Genomic DNA, 19,320 nt, shown 5'->3' on the forward strand with positions numbered 1-19,320 from the left:
CTAGAAATACATGAATAATTCACTGATACACATACACACACATATAATGATACATATCAATTAATTTACCCCATAAATGACATCCAACTTTCCATTAATTGAAGCATTGAGGCAAGTCAGTCTTTGCATTAGGCACAAAGTGCTTTGCTCAAAGAAAAACAAAGGAGTGGAAGCAGGTGAATTGGCAAAACCATTTGGAAGTTAGAAATTTTATTACCTTTTTTCAACCCATCTTGGCTGCACTCTTCCTGATTGCCAGGCCATTCTATTTCATTGTCTCCAGTGAAGAACTGTGTAGCCAGCAAGTCAATGATTGGCATATTGTATATTGTGATTTTTATTATTACTTTGTACTTTGTAGGTCAAACAACTGCCGCTTAAACCACAGTGTAAAACTACCTCTGTAAAACCAAAGGCACTTTAGATAGATCTCAATCAATTTAAAGGGTTATTTCACCAAGGTTGAGGACGTGCCTGGGAAAAGGAGACCCAAGCCACAGTAGGATCTATGGCCTGTGTTTTTTTCCAGAGAGCATTTTGAGGACTTCAGTACTTAAGGAGGGATGAGTGGGCAGGAGGGAAAGGGGAAAGAAAAAAAAAACAAGGGAGGATAAGTAGTGAGATAAGGGGTCACATTCTTGTGAAGCTTTGATTAGCTGCCCACTGAATCTACATATTAGGTGTGAAGGGAGGGTGTAGAAGAACAGTCAATTATGCATTCATCTCCTGCTACTTGGTAAATCTGCATTTGTCTCGGCTGGTAGAGGGATGATTTCTAGTCTTTTCTTTGTCCTGAACCTGTGAAGATAAGCTGTTAATTTAGATTGTCAGGATGAGGGAGACCACTTGGGAAGCTATGTGGCCTTCTATCTTGCAGCTATCTATTTAGGAGCAAAGGTAGTTTTTTGTGTGACTCAGTTTCCAAGCTTAACTTTTCCCTTTGGCTTAGTGAGTTTGATGTCCTGACATTTTATTTTCCTTTCACTCCTCCATGGTCATTTCCACATTTGTAAGATGGGGCTGGTGGTTAATATGGTAACCCTGTATCTAGAGGGTGTGCTGAATAATTAACAGATATTGTGAGTGATCAGTAATCCTATTAAATGTTGTTCCCATTTTACAGATAAGGAAATTGTGAATCAGAGAAGATAGTTTACTTAAATAGTTTGTATCTAGGCCTACTCAGTGAACATTTATCTACCTCTTCTGGGACACACACACACACACACACACACCACATTTTTGAAATTCTGGGAATATAAAGATGAATGAGGCACAGTCTGGCTCAGAGTTCAGTACAACAAAACAGAAATCTCTTTGGATAGTTCAAGAACAAACGGATTTAATACAGGGAGTTAGTGTTTAGGGCCTCATTGGAAGACCTAGGGCAGTGGAAGTTAAAGGAGGACTACAGCTGAATCCTTGGTTTTGAGGCCACATCCCTGTGGAAGTGATTCAGAGTCAAGAAACTAGTGCCCACATTGGCTACTGCTGTCCCGGAGGCCTCTCACCTCTAAGTGACACGGAGAAAGAGGAAGGTGGGGTTCAGACATTGCTGCAAACAATCTCTCAGCTAATAAGGTGCTTAGCAGCTGCCACTGCAACAAAAAGGTGACTGCTGCCTCCCTTTGATCCCTTAAATCTTGCTCAGGTACATCTCATTGGCAGAACTCTCCCATTTAGAAGGCTATGTTTAACCTTCCATTTCCACCTTATAGGGTAGGGGATGATGTGAGTGGAAATGGATTACAGGCCAGGCACCAATAGACCTACAGAACATGTAACCTCTGCATTTAAGGAGCTCACGGTTTAATAGTGGACGCAGACAAAGAGACAGTTTCAGGGTCATATGGCAAGTGCAGTGATGGACCCAGGTTTTGCTAGTGATGGCAGAGAGTGGGCTTTTATGAGTGAGAAGTGAGAGAAGAGATCAAAAAAGCTTCCTGGAAATGATGTTTTTGGAGCTAAGTCTTAAGGGATTAGTAAAACCAGATTATACTCAAAGGGAGGGAAGGCCACAGTAGGTGTGTGGGAGAGAACAGTTAACAAGCCGTAAAACAGCATGTTGACCACAAAAGTGAAGGGGAGGCAGGAAAATGACATGCACTTGGGCATGACTGGAAGCGAGGAAGATCACAGTGAGGGAAAGAAAGAAATCAAGGGCTACGTTCTTGTTTTGGACTTTGATGCATGACAGGTGACGCTAAGCCAGAATTTTAAGCTAAATCTACTTGATTGCAAAGTCAGAGATTTCCCTGCTCTTTCACTCTGCCTCAACTGTGATTGGGTATTGATCAAGTATATCTAAAGATGTGTCCAAGAAAGCCCATGACATTGCATTGTGTGCAAGTTATGTGTATATGTTTGCATGTTCATGTTTTTCAGGAGAGAAGAAGCAGCATGACCTTCTTGTGATTCTCAAAGTTTAAGAATCATTTGAGCCAGCCAGGTGCAGTAGCTCACGCCTGTAATCCCAGCACTTTGGGAGGCCGAGGTGGGCGGGTCACCTGAGGTCAGGAGTTTGAGACCAGCCTGACCAACGTGGTGAAACTCTGTCTCCACTAAAAATACAAAATTAGCCCGGCGTGGTGGTGCATGCCTGTAGTCCCAGCTACTCAGGAGACTGAGGCAGGAGAATCGCTTGAACCTGGGAGGAGGAAATTGCAGTGAGCCGAGATTGCGCCACTGCACTCTAGCCTGGTAATAGAAGTGAAACTCAGTCTCAAAAAAAATAAAAATAAAAATAATAATAATCACTTGAGCCAAGACTTTTGGCTTAATAGCTGGTGTTCCTTTAGTTTTATTCTAGAGATTGCTTCAGGTAGTGCAGCAGGTTAACAATTTTTAAAGATCTTTTTGCCATAAAGTACCAAGATGTTGGTTTCATCACAACAAAAATATTTCCACGTGCGTTGCTGAACTCTCAAGAATGTGAGACAAATCCTTCTAAGCCAAGCACACACTAAAATCTACAGGAGAAAAACAGGAGAGCAGGTGAAGGCTGGGAGGAAATTCTTAACTACAGGAACCTAGAACTTTGGAGAATAGTGAGTGGTTGCCTGAATTGTAGGGTGCTCAGGAGGAAAGACTAGGCTTGCACACATTGAGGGCAAGTGGGGGACTGGATGCGAGACCTCATTCCTATAGGTGCTACATTCTTAGGGAAACATTAAACTAGGAAAATACCTGCTGGCCAGCAAACCTGTAAGGAAACCTCTCTATGACGCCCATATCCAGGTGAAATAATAATTATTAATAATAATAATAAGATATATGAGTATTTGTCTTAGTATTCTCTTATTTAGGTATATACTATCTTCTTTTTATTTATACATATTTCATAACTTTAAAATATACTATGCCTGTATTCAGATTCATTTTATTATTATAATAACCTCTCAATGAATGAAAACCACATATTTACAAAAGAAGTAAGACACTGGCATAAAAAGTAAAAGTTTTACCTGAAGCTATTTTATTATTTGTTGAACTACTATTGCTTTATAGGGTATTATTCTCAGAGGTAGAAGTTGCTTTGCAAAATGAAATTTGGCAGCTCTGCAAATCAATATGCAAATACTAGATTAATTCACTACTGCTCGTAAGTGTCCAAAATAAAAACAAAATATTTTTATGGGGTTATGCCCTGCAAGTCTTTGACCAGAGACTCTTATTCAAGAGAACATTTAAATTGAAAACATACAATTATTTTAGTTCCTTTACTTTTCTTTTCTTCCTGCTCATGCTCTAAATAGAATTCAGAAGAATGCCGAGTATTATGATGCCACTTCAGAGGCACTTCTAGTAGGCTAGTTTTTTTTTTCTTTTTAAAGAAGACCTTTGTAGTGAGTTCAACGTGTAATTTTGAAAGAGTAGCAAGGATCAGATCCATTTATGTAGAATCATTAACATACTCAAGTGCAGTGTCAAATGTTGCCATTCATTTGGGTTAAGGGTTCCCTTCATATTTTGGAATGGGCTAGGGCTGTACCTATTTAATCATGGGTAGGAAGAGGAGGAGGCTGGCTTTACATTTTCCTCCTGTGGAGTGAGATCAGAGAGATTCGATTTTCATTTAACCTAGCAAAATACATCCTTAAGTTTCTTACAGTACAACTCTGCATTTTTATTTTGCTTAAGCATGTTACTTTCTTGTAGTTAAAATAAGGAAAAGATAATGTTTATAACTAAGTTGATAAAATAATAAGATAAAGAGAATAAAATGAGTTTTGTGTCTGGCATTGCTCACACTGTAGATGACTAGATAGGGATTTAATAAAATATTTTATTTAAAAAATAGATTTTAATATAAATATAAATAATTTAAATGAAACCTTTATAGAATGTAGATTCATTATCTGACAAATCTCTAATGACTTTTGTTTTTGTTTCTTGGCCTGTACTGACTATTAGCAGTTTATAGGCTTAAACTACGACCCTCTTAAAAATGCTGAAATTCTTATCAAGAACCTATTCTTGGGAAGGATTTGATTTATTATACATTGCTTCAGTTACTGTATGAAAAGTACAATGTTTAACATGGTAAGGTTCTTCTTTTCTCTCCTTAACTCCACAGATAATCTCATCTAAGTATGTGAAAGAACAAATTTGTATACCGTATAACCTTTCCTAAACCTTCTCAGTCTATTAAAGCATATTTTGATTGTTTTTTTCTCCATGTTACTCTAGGATAGTTTCCCAGCGCGATTTGGAGGAATTCATTTTGTTAATCAACCATGGTATATCCATGCCCTGTACACCGTGATCCGGCCTTTCCTGAAGGAGAAAACTCGGAAAAGGGTATTCTTTTCTTTGATTTTTAATCCTTTCTCCTCCGCCATCCAATGAATTATAATGCATAATGTGTATATAATGTTAGCTATAGTAAAATGTACTTCTACATTGTATAGAAATCAACATAGAAGACATTTTCAGATTCTTCCAGATTCTGTGGTTGGGAACAGTATATCTGTGAAAGAAGCATTTAAAAGCTAGCTCTCCTACTTGCTCACAAAAAGGAGGACATTTTAGCACATTCATTGTATGTTAAAGACTCAATTTAAAGGCCAAAAAAAACTCTTATGCCGTGTTACTATAGTGTTTTTGATGCACTTAATTTGAAGTAAAGTCTAAACAAAAGTTATAATTTTATATGCTGGTAAGTGGATGTTTTTTTCACAGTATGTACCGCAATGAATGTAGTGAAATCTGTGGTATCTAATATAATTTTTTACAATAATTATCATGATCAGTCACACATTTTGAAAAGAATGCTAATGTGTGGAAATTTTAATATTTCTTTAAATTATATGTTACTTGAAGTCTCTTTAAATTCACTTTAATCTAACAATGAGGATAGTCAAAGTGCACAAAACAAAATAATTTTTCTGAGATTGAGATAATTTATGTAAAACATTTAATACAGTGTAGGGCACAAGGTAAATACTGAACATATTATTTTTATTAAAATACGTCTTGATGTGCATTTCACTAATTCTTGCAACAGCTCTGAAAAGTAAATTTAGTAACCATTATTTCCTGTTTTAGAGCTGAAGAAACTAAGTCCTGGAATGGATAACTAACCTGCTTACTCACATACACAGAAGAAAAGTTGCAGAGCTAGTATACAAACCCAAATATTTCAGCCCCATGTATAGAGCTATTTTTACTTCCTGGTGCTGTTCCCAGTTTTCGAATGATTAGTTCCACAGCAAAATACATTTTCCTCTAAATCTATATGGAAGATAATTTTCCATGTTTCTCAATGACCTAGAAGGCACTTCAGGTAGAAGCTTTATTGTGAGTGTGAAAGTGCAATAAGAACACATGGACACAGGAAGGGGAATATCACACACCGGGGCCTGTTGTGGGATGCGGGGAGGGGGGAGGGATAGCATTAGGAGATAAACCTAATGTTAAATGATGAGTTAACGGGTGCAGCACACCAACATGGCATATGTATACATATGTAACAAACCTGCACGTTGTGCACATGTACCCTAAAACTTAAAGTATAATTTTAAAAAAGTGCAATAATTACATGTCCATATCAAGCATTAATGAACAAAGGGCTTACTGTAAGTGAATTTGCACTCCTGAAAATACAATAATTACATGTTCATATCAAGCATCAGTGAACAGAGGGTTTACTGTAAATGAATTTGTTGACAATGTTTTAATAGTTTAGGAGGAAGAATTCTATAAACAATTATAATTTATAGTAAAAATTGTTTCTACCACCAAGTATTAAATTAATTCATATTTTGGAATCCAGAAAGTGTATTGAAATGCCTCACAAGTGCTTTTGCAAGATTTGCTTTAATGAAAGGATGATCAAGTGATCCAAAAAAACTGCAGGGGCTTTTAGTACAAATTATACTGGTGAATGCTTATACAGTATTCACTCAATGCCACATGCTGTTCTCAGTGCTTTGCATAAGTTAACTCATTTAGTACTTACGACACCACTTTGGAGTATATATTGTTATTTTTCTCATTTTATGGATGGAAAAATGAGGCTTGGAAGGTTAACCAATTTGCTCTGAATCACAGCTAGCAGATCATAGAGCCGGATACATGAATTTATGGGAAAGAGAGTTTCAGGCAGAAGGAATAGCAAAGACAAATGTCTTTAGGTAGAAACACACCTAGTGTATTTGACAAACAGCAAGAAGGTAGAAAAGCTGGAGCAGAATGAGCTATGGGGGAAGATGATAGGGGATGGAGTAGGTGGTAGAGGATGGGATAGGAGGGACTGCTTTGTACCAGATCGCATAGGGACTCATATACCATTGCTGGAATCTGGGCTTTCAGTCAGAATGAAATTTGAAGCCCTTGAAGGTCATTGAATACAGGAGTTACTTGTTCTGAAATGATTTTTAACATGATTCTGCTCTGTTGAAAAAGACTGAAGAGGATCAATTCTGGGAAGCAAGGAGTGCACTGCGTTTTGGGGTTTTGTAATTGAATTGGACAGCTTTGACAACCTAGAAGTATGCACTGCTAGCATTATTCCAGATGGAAGGAAGGTATCTAAACTTTACCATTTTAGTTAAAATTATATGACTTGGAAATTTTCATATGAGAAAATAATTATATATTTAAATACTTTAAATTTCTACTTATATAATCAATACACAGTGCAAAGCTATTAAATTTCTTCACTGATATTCCAAGTGAGTCAGTATCACAATATTACTCACACACCTTATGCTTCAGATGCTGTAAGTCTATGTTCTGAAAAACTAGTAAAAGAGAACTGAAGAAGCAGTTGTGAATCTTTTTCTACAAACTCAGGTGTGCAAGAATCACCTGCTTCATTTTCTTAAATTAAATTAAATTTGACTTTGAGTCTCCAACTTACTGGGCTGCTGGGAATATCACCCTTAGTACAGGTGTCCTTTTCCCTCAAAAGCTCACCAGTATCTGGAGTCTTTCACGCAGAGCCAAACTTCCCATCCATCATGGCCACTTCTGATGTCCTCATTGTTCAAACCAATACTAGTTCCTTAAACTAAGGTCTCCTACTGCTCCCAAGTTATCTGTGAAAAAGGGGTATCTTTGCAAAAGCTAAAATCCAATGAAACCCACTACCCTAGTGTATTCTTCAGCAAGTCAATAGTTGTGCTCCTGCTACTTAAAAGTTGATGGGAAACAGGTTTTCCTACTAATTGGCACAAATTTCTTCCTTTTAGTCAATATGGCCAATGTTGTCTTCTACTCCTTGGTGATTCTCAAAAGTCTTTCATCTGTTCTTTTTCACTCCAGATCACCTAGCATAATCTCTTTAATGGCACAGTGTAGAAAAGTAAAATAAAAAATGAAAGTATTATTCAGGCTAATTCTCAGAATTGTAAGGTATTCAGAGGCACAGGAAACAACAAGGACCAAACTTCTTGCGTGAAATGGAGGAAGGAAAAAAATATAAGGAGAGAAAAATAGTAAAATGTTAATAAATGATGTTATTACACAGAACTAGTGAAAACAAAGAAAAATCCAAAAGTAGAAACTTAACAATTGGGCAATTGCAATGCATCTTTACTGCCTGGTCCAGAGATGCAATTAACATGTAAGAGTTCTAAAAGAGCATCATCATATAATATATATTTTTTCAACAAATCTTGGCTTTGGAGAAATAAAAGCATTATACTTAATGAATTGCCAAGACAATATATGCATGATTTAAGTAAGGAAATTATATGATATATTAGAAGTTGGGAGGTGCTGTCAAGAAACATGATACATAGAAAGTGGATAGGCTTCCCAGGTTGGGCAGGTTTACAGTATTAAATAGGTTTACCAAGGAAGGCTTTCCTGACAAGGGGCCTTTTAAGAAGAGATGTGCAGGATGTAGGTCAACAAGTCATGAGGACATTTGGGAGTAGAAATCTCCAGACAGAAGAAATATCCGTTATAAATGTTCTGAGGCAAGTGCATAGAATGAGATGGGTTCAAAGAAGTAATTCTTATAGGACCTTATAGTTTCATGCTAAGAGAAAGAAGTCAATGGGGAATTGTGAGGAGAAAGATATGACCTGACTTATATTTTGACATGGTCATTCTGGCTGCCCTGTTGAGAATAGAGTGTAGGTGGAAGAGTGGATATAGAGAGGACAGTTAGGAGGCTCATGCAAGAGCACACCTGAAAGGATAGTAGCTGTGTTATGGGTGTAGGGGTAGAGCTAATCAGAATGATTGGATTTGGGATACATTTTGAGGATAGCACCAAAAAGATTTACTGACAACTGAGATGATGAGGGGAGTAAAAGGCTGAGTTGAAAGTTTTGGTCTGAGAAAGTGGAAGAATAGTGACACCATTAACTGATGTTGGAGATAGGGAGGAGCATATTTGAGGTGGGGGAAGATTATGAGTCCAATTTTGAACACGTTAAATTTGCAGCAGCCATTGAATATTTAAGTGGATATTTTAAGTGGAGAGTGGAAATACAGTTATGGAGTTTGAAAAAGGGGCCTGGATTCAAGACATACATTTCTAGTGCAGGGATATTATTTTAAAGCCACTGACTGAATAAAATGAACTTAATGAAATCACCAATGAGAAAATATAGTTAAAGAAGAGAAAAAATCCAAAGATGAGACCAGTAGTTCTCCAGTTAAAATATTAGGAAAATCAGGCCGGGCGCAGTGGCTCACGCCTGTAATCCCAGCACTTTGGGAGGCCAAGGCGAGTGGATCAAGAGGTCAGGAGATCAAGACCATCCTGGCTAACATGGTGAAACCCCGTCTCTACTAAAATACAAAAAAATTAACGGGGCATGATGACGTGCCTGTAGTCCCAGCTACTCGAGAGGCTGAGGCAGGAGAATCGCTTGAACCCAGGAGGCGGAGGTTGCAGTGAGCTGAGATTGCAGCACTACACTCCAGCCTGGGTGACAGAGTAAGACTCTGTCTAAAAACAAACAAACAAACAAACAAACAAACAAACAAAGATATTAGGGCAATCAGCAAAAGAGACTGCCAAGAAGTATTTAGGATGGTAGAAGAAAATCAGAAATGCATGAAGAAAATGTTTCAATAAACAGAGTCATCTATTATACCCATTGCTACTGAGGGTTAAAGATATGTAAGGACTGGGAATTGGATACTGAATTTAGTAATGAGAAGGACCTTGACAAAAGTTGTTTTCATTCAGTGGTAAGAGACAAAGCCAGACTGGATTCCATTTAGGAAAAATGAGGAGAGTATTTGGACTATGAATATAGACAATTCCTTGGGTGAATTTTGCTATAAAGAGAAGGAGAGAAATAGGAAAGCAACTGGAGATGGAAGTAGGGCCGAGAGAGGTTTTATGTGTCTGTGTTGGGGGAGTGGAGTCAGGATGTTCTTTCTCTGATGGGAAAGATCCAGCAGAGAGAGGAAATCTGAGGATGTGTGAGAGACAGGAGAGAACTGCTAAGAAATACAACCGAGTAGGGGAGAGAGGATGAATTCTAGTGCGCAGGTGGAGAGGTTGCCCTTTGTAGGGTTTATCTGTTCATTGTACTAGCAGTGAAGGCAAAATACATAGACACAGATGCTGGTGGGTGGGTTGATGTCATCTGGTTGTCCTATTTTCTTAGTGAAAGTGGAAGCAAGGCCAAAGCGGAAAATGATGCTGCGGAAGGAGGCAACAGAGTGTTAGAGAAGAGAGAGGAAGTAGTGTGCTAGGATTACACTGACTGCTCCAAGGATTTATTACCATGACTCTTGCATGAGTTGAAGAAGATTTCTTATGTGAATGATCCCATTTGATAAAATAAAAGTTATATATCTAATAAAATAAGGGTTGCACGTGCCATAACTTAACTTTCACAGGAAAATTATTTTCATTTCTTCTTATAAGAAGAACACAGGGGTGCACATGTGTTTTCCTGGATATAAATACTGGCTGTTGTGCCCTCAGACAGGAGAGGGAAGGTGTAAAGTTTGCAGTTAACCTGGTGTACTTTGGGGCAGATGGCCTCTTCCACCTCCTGTGGGCCTCCTGTCATGTACTCCAGGCAGCTGTTTGCTCTGCCTATTTTGGCCAGTGACCTGCTGTTATCTGCTTTTACTCTTCTATAATTTGTTGAAAATGCTTATTAAGTGGCAACTACCATCTTCTAATTTTATTTGATATTGTAGAGTAATCTTTCTTTGTTTTCCAATGTATTTACTTCAGTGGATTCTGAAGGTACAGAAAGCAAATATGAATGTGTTAGCTTATTCTTCTTGAACTCAAGAATGAAATTATTTTTGTGACTTATAAACTATAATTTTGAAATAAATATTATATAAATGTAGATGAGACAACAGTGTTGTAGCAGAGAAGGCCAATCTGTAGTTTTGAAACTGAAATGAAAGAAGAGCAAAGGTAGCAGTTTAGGGAAAAACAAATCTTGAGTATGTGGCTTGAATATGCCTCAAGTTTTTTTTTTTTAAAGCACTATTTAGGATGGTAGAAGAAAATCAGAAATGCATGAAGAAAATGTTTTAATAAACAGAGTCATCTATTATACCCATTGCTACTGAGGGTTAAAGATATATAAGGACTGGGAATTGGATACTGAATTTAGCAATGAGAAGGACCTTGACAAAAGTTGTTTTCATTCAGTGGTAAGAGACAAAGCCAGACTGGATTCCATTTAGGAAAAATGAGGAGAGCATTTTGTCTATAATCATAGACAAAATGATTAAGGTATGCATACAGCTTTACATTTTTAATTCATTGTTTCTTTTTCTATTTGGACAGTCAGTATGGAAATCTTTAGTAGAGAAGATACTGGCAACATTACAGAACATAATGTCCTTTGGGACATGAACTTCACTCAGCCTTTCATTATGATGATGCTAATCTACTTTGGTTATTTACATCACCCACTTTGCATTACAAAACAGTAATTTAGTGGTTACAATATTCTTATTTTTATTGATGATAAAGAGAAAGCCTTGCAAGTGACAGCTTTTTGGTGTAATAACTTGCATAGGCTCTGTAATTGATGAGTCCCTTATGAGAAGGGTCTGTTTTCACAGCATTCATTATACACATCATCAAGTTTGCACAACTAACACCAGGATGATGTACAGATCAGCATGTACATATTATTCTGCCCATGTCCCTGCCTATGAAGCAGGAAACCAAATTTGTGGTTGCAGCTCTTTTACCCAATAATTCTCTGACCTTCCAGAAATTACTTAAAGTGTCTGAGCCTCAGGATTTTGGTATGAAATATTAGGATAACAGTACCAGCTCTGCCTGTTTTACAGAGTAGATGACTGGCTAAAGTACTTTAACAGACATGGGAAACTCATATTTGCTATTGCTATCCTCACATCCCCCCTGTAGGATTTAGATGGTATTTAGTTTCCTCTGTGTCTTTCCCTTCCTCCCGTCTTGCATTTATAGATATTTTTGCATGGTAACAACCTGAACAGTCTACACCAACTAATTCATCCTGAGATCCTGCCCTCTGAGTTTGGAGGAATGCTGCCTCCTTATGACATGGGGACATGGGCAAGAACACTGCTAGACCATGAATATGACGATGACAGCGAGTACAATGTAGACTCCTACAGCATGCCTGTGAAGGAAGTAGAGAAGGAACTCTCCCCAAAGTCCATGAAGAGGTATGCTGGAGGTAGACTGGGGAGTGGGCTGGGCCAGGGCAGGGAGAGGCATCCTGAGTCAAACTCAAAGCTTTCTATTTTTCTGTATACATTTTTCTGGTGGGATTTTAAAACTCTTTATGCCCTATGATTGTATGTCTAAGAGTTTTGAGTCAAAGATAAAGTCATTTTCTTATAGTGAGAACATTTAAAATTTATTCTCTTAGCAGTTTTCAAATATACAATACATTATTATCATATATTTGAAAACTGTAGTAACCCTGATGTATGATAGATCTCCCAAACTTATTCTTCCTGTCTAATTGAAACTTTGTACTTTTTGATGAATATCTCCCCATCCACCCCCCCAAACCGTCCTGCCTCATCCCAGTGCTTGGTAACCACCATTCTACTATCTATTTCTATGAGTTCGACTTTTTTAGATTCCACATATAAGTGAGATCATGCAGTATTTTTCCATCATATTGTATTCCATAACTATATGCAATTATCTGTCAATTAAGGAAAAGATAAAGTAATTTGAGGTAACCTCAACTTAGTGTTGTTCCAAATTCACAGACAGTCTAGCAGGGCCCTTGGAAGTCACCAAATCTGGTGGTTTTCAAATTGTATCCTGAGAAACCAAAGGTTTTGAGGGGTGCCTTAGGCCAAGTAGGTGGAATAGAGAGAGTGCCCATTTCCACTGTTGTGGGAGCAACTCTCCTATAAGCAATTTATTGGATTTCTGTGTAAGATTTCTTTTGAAGAAAGCAACCACACACACCAGTTCAAACACTGTGTTCAAAGTTTCTGGTCCTATTTCAATATCTCTGCCAAGTCTTTGTCTAAAGGTCTAAACATTACTGGTACAAAACATTGTATTTCACTTCAGTTTTAATCTTTATAGAGTTCATTGTTGAGTCAGAGTCCAAATACCTGCTTTGACTCTCAGAGCACTTTTATGCCTTTTATCTTTCAATCAATAGTCTGGGGAGTTGTCAGACATTGCACAAATGCATACCTGGCTCTGAGTTTGCATTCTGTCACAAACAAGTAGATGTGTAATTCTCAGACTTCCCAGGCAACCACAGCTCAGGGTCCATTTGGATAACAGTAACAAATATTACTTCTCCGGTTCATTTCACATTCACAGAAATATGGGCACCGTAGCCCCTGCAAGTCTCCCCTCACCTAGCTCAGGGAGGATACAAGGACAATGAACGGGTCATAACAATGTCTGGCATCCTTCTCTGATGAAAGCCTTAAGGCCCTTTGCCCATAGCTCTGACTCATGGAGTAATGTGCCTGTTCTTTAAGGATGCTCTTCTTTTTTTTTTTTTTTTTTTTTTTGAGATGAGTCTAGTTCTGTCTCCCAGGCTAGAGTGCAATGGCGCAATCATGATTCACTGCAACCTCCACCTCCCTAGTTCAAGGGATTCTCCTGCCTCAGCCTCCGGAGTAGCTGGGATTACAGGCTCCCAACACTGCACCCAGCTAATTTTTGTACTTTTAGTGGGACAGGGTTTCACCGTCTTGTCCAGGCTAGTGTCAAACTCCTGACCTCATGATCCACCTGCCTTGGCCTCCAAAATACTGGGATTACAGGCGCGAGCCACTGCGCCTGGCCAGGATGGTCTCTTTTATGCTGCTGCCTCTGTTGTGATTGTTGTTAGTATGTGTGTGCATTGATTTCATCTCCCCAGGCTGCTGCACAACTCCTTGGAGAGAACGGAAAGGCAAGAAATTTTCCCTGCTCTAATTTTCCACTAGTTAGCAAGCTTATATTTAAACCAACTTTAGGCTTCTTAACTCCCTTCTTTTAGAACAGAACTTCTCAAGATCTCTGCTCTCCTAAGGGGTTCATGGATGGGCTCTCAAAGGATTCTGTTAAGTGCTAAAAGTTGTATGCAAAATTTTGTGTGTGCAAGTATGAATGTACTATATGTATATGTCATGCATTTATTTTCTGGGGAGAAGTCATATATTTCATCAAATTATTTGAAAGTTTTTAAAAACAAAAGTGGTTAAAAGCAACTCCCCCTAAAATAGTTTTCTTCTAATAAAATAATCCTAATGATAACAGTTGTTATAATCTATCATTTACTAGGTACTTTTCATGAAGTAGGTGTCTTTTTTTTACATTAATTTATAAATCCTCACAACAACCGTGTTAAACAGATACTGCACCCTCAACGTTAGGTAGTCTATATATAGTGGAGCAGGGCTCCATTGCATGAGATGTGGAGTCCTTCGCACCACTGACATAAAGCCTGCCTATCCTTCGTGGCACAGAGGCCCTTTCTCAGAACTGAACTACATAAGGATTTGGAGGCAGCTGTCATCGGTGTCCACTAGTGTTCTTCTTTGTCAGCGAATGAGGCCCTTTTTCTTCAGCCATTCTGCCTGAGGCATGATTCCTCATGTGGCCCATCACGTGAGCACATTTTTCTCTGTATCTTCTACATATCACCTGCACTCTGCTCAGCTGCACCCACCCCCTAAAAATTATTTAACTGTTCTTGTTGATTCCAGCCTTACCTGCTCCCCTACTCCCAATTTATTATCCACATGGCAATCCAAAAATCTTTTTAAAATATGAATCAGACCATGTCACATCTTGGCTTTATTTTTATTTTTATTTTTATTTTTTTGAGGCAGGTTCTCTTTGTGTTGCCCAGGCTGGAGCGCAGTGGCGTGATCATGGCTCACTGCAGCCTCCAACTCCCTGGGCTCAAGCAATGCTACCACCTCAGCTCCGCAAGTAACTGGGACTACAAGTGCCTGTCACCATGCCTAGTTAATTTTTATTTTTATTTTTTTGTAGAGACCAGGTCTCACTATGTTGCCCAGACTGGTCTCAAACTCCTGGCCTCAAGCGATCCACCTGCCTCAGCCTCTCAAAGCACTGGGATTACAGGTGTGAGCCACCAGGCAGGCCTTGGCTTTATATTTTTAATGACTGCTATTTATACAATGAATAGAATCACCTCCTAATCATGGCTTACCAGATGCTACCTGATCTGACCCTGCCTCCCTCTCTCCTCCAGGTGTATCCTGTCTTCTTCCTCTTCCACTGCTTTTCAGACACACTAGTCTTCTCTTTTTGCCCTTGTCACCGCCACCTGGAATGTTCTTTTCCTTCATCTTCAAATGGGTGGTCCCAATCAAAGGTCAGCTCCTCAAAAGAGTCTTTTGATCTTTGTCACCCACCTGGTCTTAGTCAGTTCTGTTTGCTCTTCATTCTGGTCACTCCCTGTCCATCACCCTTCTTTATTTTTTTCTCTTCATAACACTTTTAGCCTTTGAAATTGCTGATTTTGTTTAATTTTCTATCTGCACCCCACCCCAAAGTAAGCTTCAAGGAGACCATATTGTCTATGTTTACCCTATTCTCTGAATCCCCAGTGCCTGGAGAAGGTCCTGGAAAAACAGAGGGTGCTCAGGAAATACCAGTTGAATGCATGGAGGAGTGCTCTGCTGCCCATCAGTGGCCCCCTTTAAGTGCAGTATTCATAACTGAATAGGGAACATCTAACCTGGTATTGGCACTTGCATTTAAGTTGCAGAGTTCTCGCTTTGCAGGATAGACCTCACTGGCTTCTTTGGGTTGCTGTTGTTGTCACTGTTGCTATTGTTCAAGCAGCCAAAACTGACTGGTATGGGGGTTCCTAAAACTGGAAAGTCTCTTTACTTACCAATCCGTATCCTCCTATTGTTTAGGTTTGTCCTCCAATCACATTATTTTAATTGATTAAGGCCCATCTTGTTAGATATAGCCTAGTCTATCCACCTTTTGTATCCTGATTCTTTTCTCCAATTAAATAGACCATTTTCTCCCCTACACACTTTGCTTATAGCCCATTAGTGGCCCCAATCCTGAGTTTCCTGCTGGTGTCATGGGCTGATTAGAGTTTTAGGCATTGTTTGGTGTATGTTTGGTATCATATGAAACATTTATGATTCTATGGAAAACTCCTGAAAAATGAGATTAAGAAAGGTGTTGCACTTGATTCTCATGTTCTCTATGTCAGGGAATGGCAGTTCGCCATCCAGGACAAGAGAAGATTGCTCCTATGTTCCACACTGATTCCCCTTGGCCCTTTTCTTTTTGTAGTTTTATGATATCTTTAGATTAAGAGGGAGAAAATAATTCCATCACTAAAGAGTTGTGGATAATTCTTCTTTTGGGTAAATGTAGCTAGACATGCAAAAAGATGACTTGTCTTTTTGTATTAATTTCTGGAGGAGAAGCATAGTCATGTGTAAATATACAAAGTTCACTAGACTAAGTATTTTAGAACTGGAGAGTGTCTTTTACCTTATGCCACCAATGCCTATGATAGTGCCTGGCACATAACGGTAGTGAGTAACCATACCTATTTCATGATACGCACTTCTGATTATTGAATATTGAGTTATTATTGAATAAGGTTAAGCATTTATTATTGCTTTGTGCCAAACCCTGTTCCAATGCTCTATGTATGTTGATTCATTTGCTTCTTGAAGCAAGTAATAAAGTAGTAGTATCCCCATTTTATTGATAGAGAGACTGAGAAACAGGAAAGGTAAGTGACTTCCACATGTTGCATAACTACAAAGTAGCAATGCTAATATCTGTACATAGGCAATAGTATTCCATGAGCCATTTCCTTAACCACATGCCAGAATTTGTGCCGGGGTTTATGGATGCATTGTTGCATCTGATACTCATTATAACTTTATGATGTGGGTGTTATTTTTCCCATCTTAAACAATAAAGAACAAAATCTTAGGAAGTTTAGTCTTCCCATGATCACACAGCTAGTAAACTGCTGTTATTAGCAACTGGAGTTATGATCTACTTCTGTCCGAAATCTGGTTTCTTAAACACTATGTATTGTAGATGCATGAGAAATGAGTATTGGATATCTAAATCTAAATTACTAGTTTTCAAGAAAGAAAGAAAAGTTATTCATTGTGAAAACAATAGAAGCTGCATAGAAACCCCTGAGATGGGCTGGGCACAGTGGCCCATGCCTGTAATCCCAGCACTTTGGGAGGCCAAAGCGGGTGGATCACTTGAGGTCAGGAGTTTGAGACCAGCCTGGTCAACATGGTGAAACCTCATTTCTACTAAACATACAAAAATTAGCCAGGCATGGTGGTGCACGCTTGTAATCCTGGCTACTTGGTGGAGGTGGGAGCATCAGCTGAACCCGGGAGGCGGAGGTTGCAGTGAGCCGAGATGGCGCCACTGCACTCCAGCCTGGGTGACACAGTGAGTCTTTGCCTCAAACAAAACAAAACCAAAACAAAGAAAAAAAAAACCCAGAAACCTCTGAGATGTATGAGTTAATGATAGCTCCCTCTGCTGTGGCTAGAATAAATCAATTCATTAATACTTCTGATCCTGCACAAATAATCCTGTTCTGTCATAAAAGAGAGTAAAAAAAAATTGGACTAAAATAACTATACACTTGGGACAACTAAATACCAAAAAGAAAAAGAATTAATCACAAATTGTTTCTGACTCACTTTTGTTCTGTGATTGAGGCATTGTTTCACATATGGAATCAGCATTCATCATCCAACAATCCTCATATCTGTAGTGCATGCTAAAAGCAAACTAGAAACTTAATCCCAGCTTGAATAATACACTGTAATTTAAAATATTTTGTTAAAAATGTCATATTCTCTAATATTGTTTTCAAAAACAGTCATGAAACACACAGACTTAGAATGTGTATATGTGAGCATGTCTGTATAACGTGTAATAGAATATTATGGCAAATGCTTAACTATTGTGCCTTGTGCAGTCTGGAGAGCTTTGGTATGTACTTATGGAATATTATTAGGATATACCTCAATATTTATATAATATATTTAATTTTATGAAAAATTTAAAATTTATTTTCTATAAAGAAAACAGAATTGCTTTCTCTATTATCCTCATTACTCTTCATTTTGAGTGCTTAATACTGAAGTTCTTTCAATTTGGAAATTATTTACTGGCTAGAAGTCAAGACATGAAGAACTTACTCTTTTCCAAGCCCTATGATGCACGTTGTATTCACAATAAGGAAAGAAACTGATAAAGTCCCTGCTTATGGAACTTGCGGTCTAGTGCATATCAGTTGTCAGGTTAATACTTTAGCACAGGACATTAAATGAGCCTCTTTCTCTTTGAACATGAATTCATCTGAGAGCCAATTTGCTTGGTTGGGTCTTACCTAAAAACAAAGCTAGAAGTCTAATTACTTAGTCTTTTGTGCAATTGTCTCCTTTGTTAAAAAGTATTTTATTCATGTACTTTAAATAAAGATGATTATGTATTATTGCATTTAAAAGTGACACAAAATCTCTATTCTCTCTACTCTTTCTCCTTATTGTCCTTTTCCTCATCCTATTCTTATATTCGTATCTTATCCTATTATTATCTTATATCCTCATCTATTCTGTCTTATGCTCACACACACAACTTTAGCAAGTCTTTTTTTTCCATGATAGGCATCTAATGCCTATTTAATATTGAGATAAAATAGTGTAAATGACACTTAGGAAACAAAATCTCTCAATTTTTTAATGCTTTCACCTTCATTTTCATTCCCTCTTTAGGAAATAATTTAAGTTTATTTAAATTTAATCAGTTTATCAGTTAATCCTGTAATTATTTTTTCTTTGATAATTAGTTCCGTTGCTGTTCTTTTTCATTTGCATGTGCAGTTGTGTTTTAGCTTATAGTCTTTTCAGAAGTTAATGAGGTCTGCTAAGAGGTATATTGCCACAGCAAAAGCCAATTGGCTGGAATGCAACAGCAGGGGAAGAATTCATTACCAAGGAGAATTCTAAAAGGGCAGCTGCTTACTAAATGCTACAGCTATTAAGATGGCAGCTTCCTGCCATGACAGAGCATGTTTCATTGATTTTCCTCTTTCCCACTCTCACATTGTTTCCTAATGACAAATTGAGACAGAAGCCCCACCTGCTATCAAAGGCATGTATAAGTGGGTTTTCAAATTGGGTTTTCAAATTATGTGCTTTCCTAATCATAAACTGTTGCTGCCTAAACAAGAGGGGGTTTTCCTTTTTAAAAATCTATAACTGTTCCATGAAATTCTCAAGATGAAGGTTGATTTTATTTGGATATTCTACTAGGACATTTAACAGAAACATACAAATTTTGATCTTTTTGTTGATACAATCATTAAAGTTAAAAAATGACGGTCAAAAAAAGGTGCATTCTTGTTGCATTTTTTT

At 38.0% G+C, this 19,320-nt stretch overlaps 1 protein-coding gene across 1 annotated transcript in view; it reads left to right on the forward strand.

Moving 5' to 3' along the window:
- Nucleotides 1-19,320, forward strand: part of CLVS2 (clavesin 2) — an 81,609-nt gene that overhangs the window by 47,696 nt on the left and 14,593 nt on the right. Inside the window, exons 4-5 of the mRNA XM_003827601.6 lie at nucleotides 4,690-4,800; nucleotides 11,885-12,105. Of these exons, the coding sequence (XP_003827649.1) occupies nucleotides 4,690-4,800; nucleotides 11,885-12,105 (332 nt within the window). The remainder of the gene's footprint in view (nucleotides 1-4,689; nucleotides 4,801-11,884; nucleotides 12,106-19,320) is intronic.

This window comes from Pan paniscus, chromosome 5 (genome assembly GCF_029289425.2).
Source record: "Pan paniscus chromosome 5, NHGRI_mPanPan1-v2.0_pri, whole genome shotgun sequence".
Classification (NCBI taxonomy): Eukaryota; Metazoa; Chordata; class Mammalia; order Primates; family Hominidae; genus Pan; species Pan paniscus.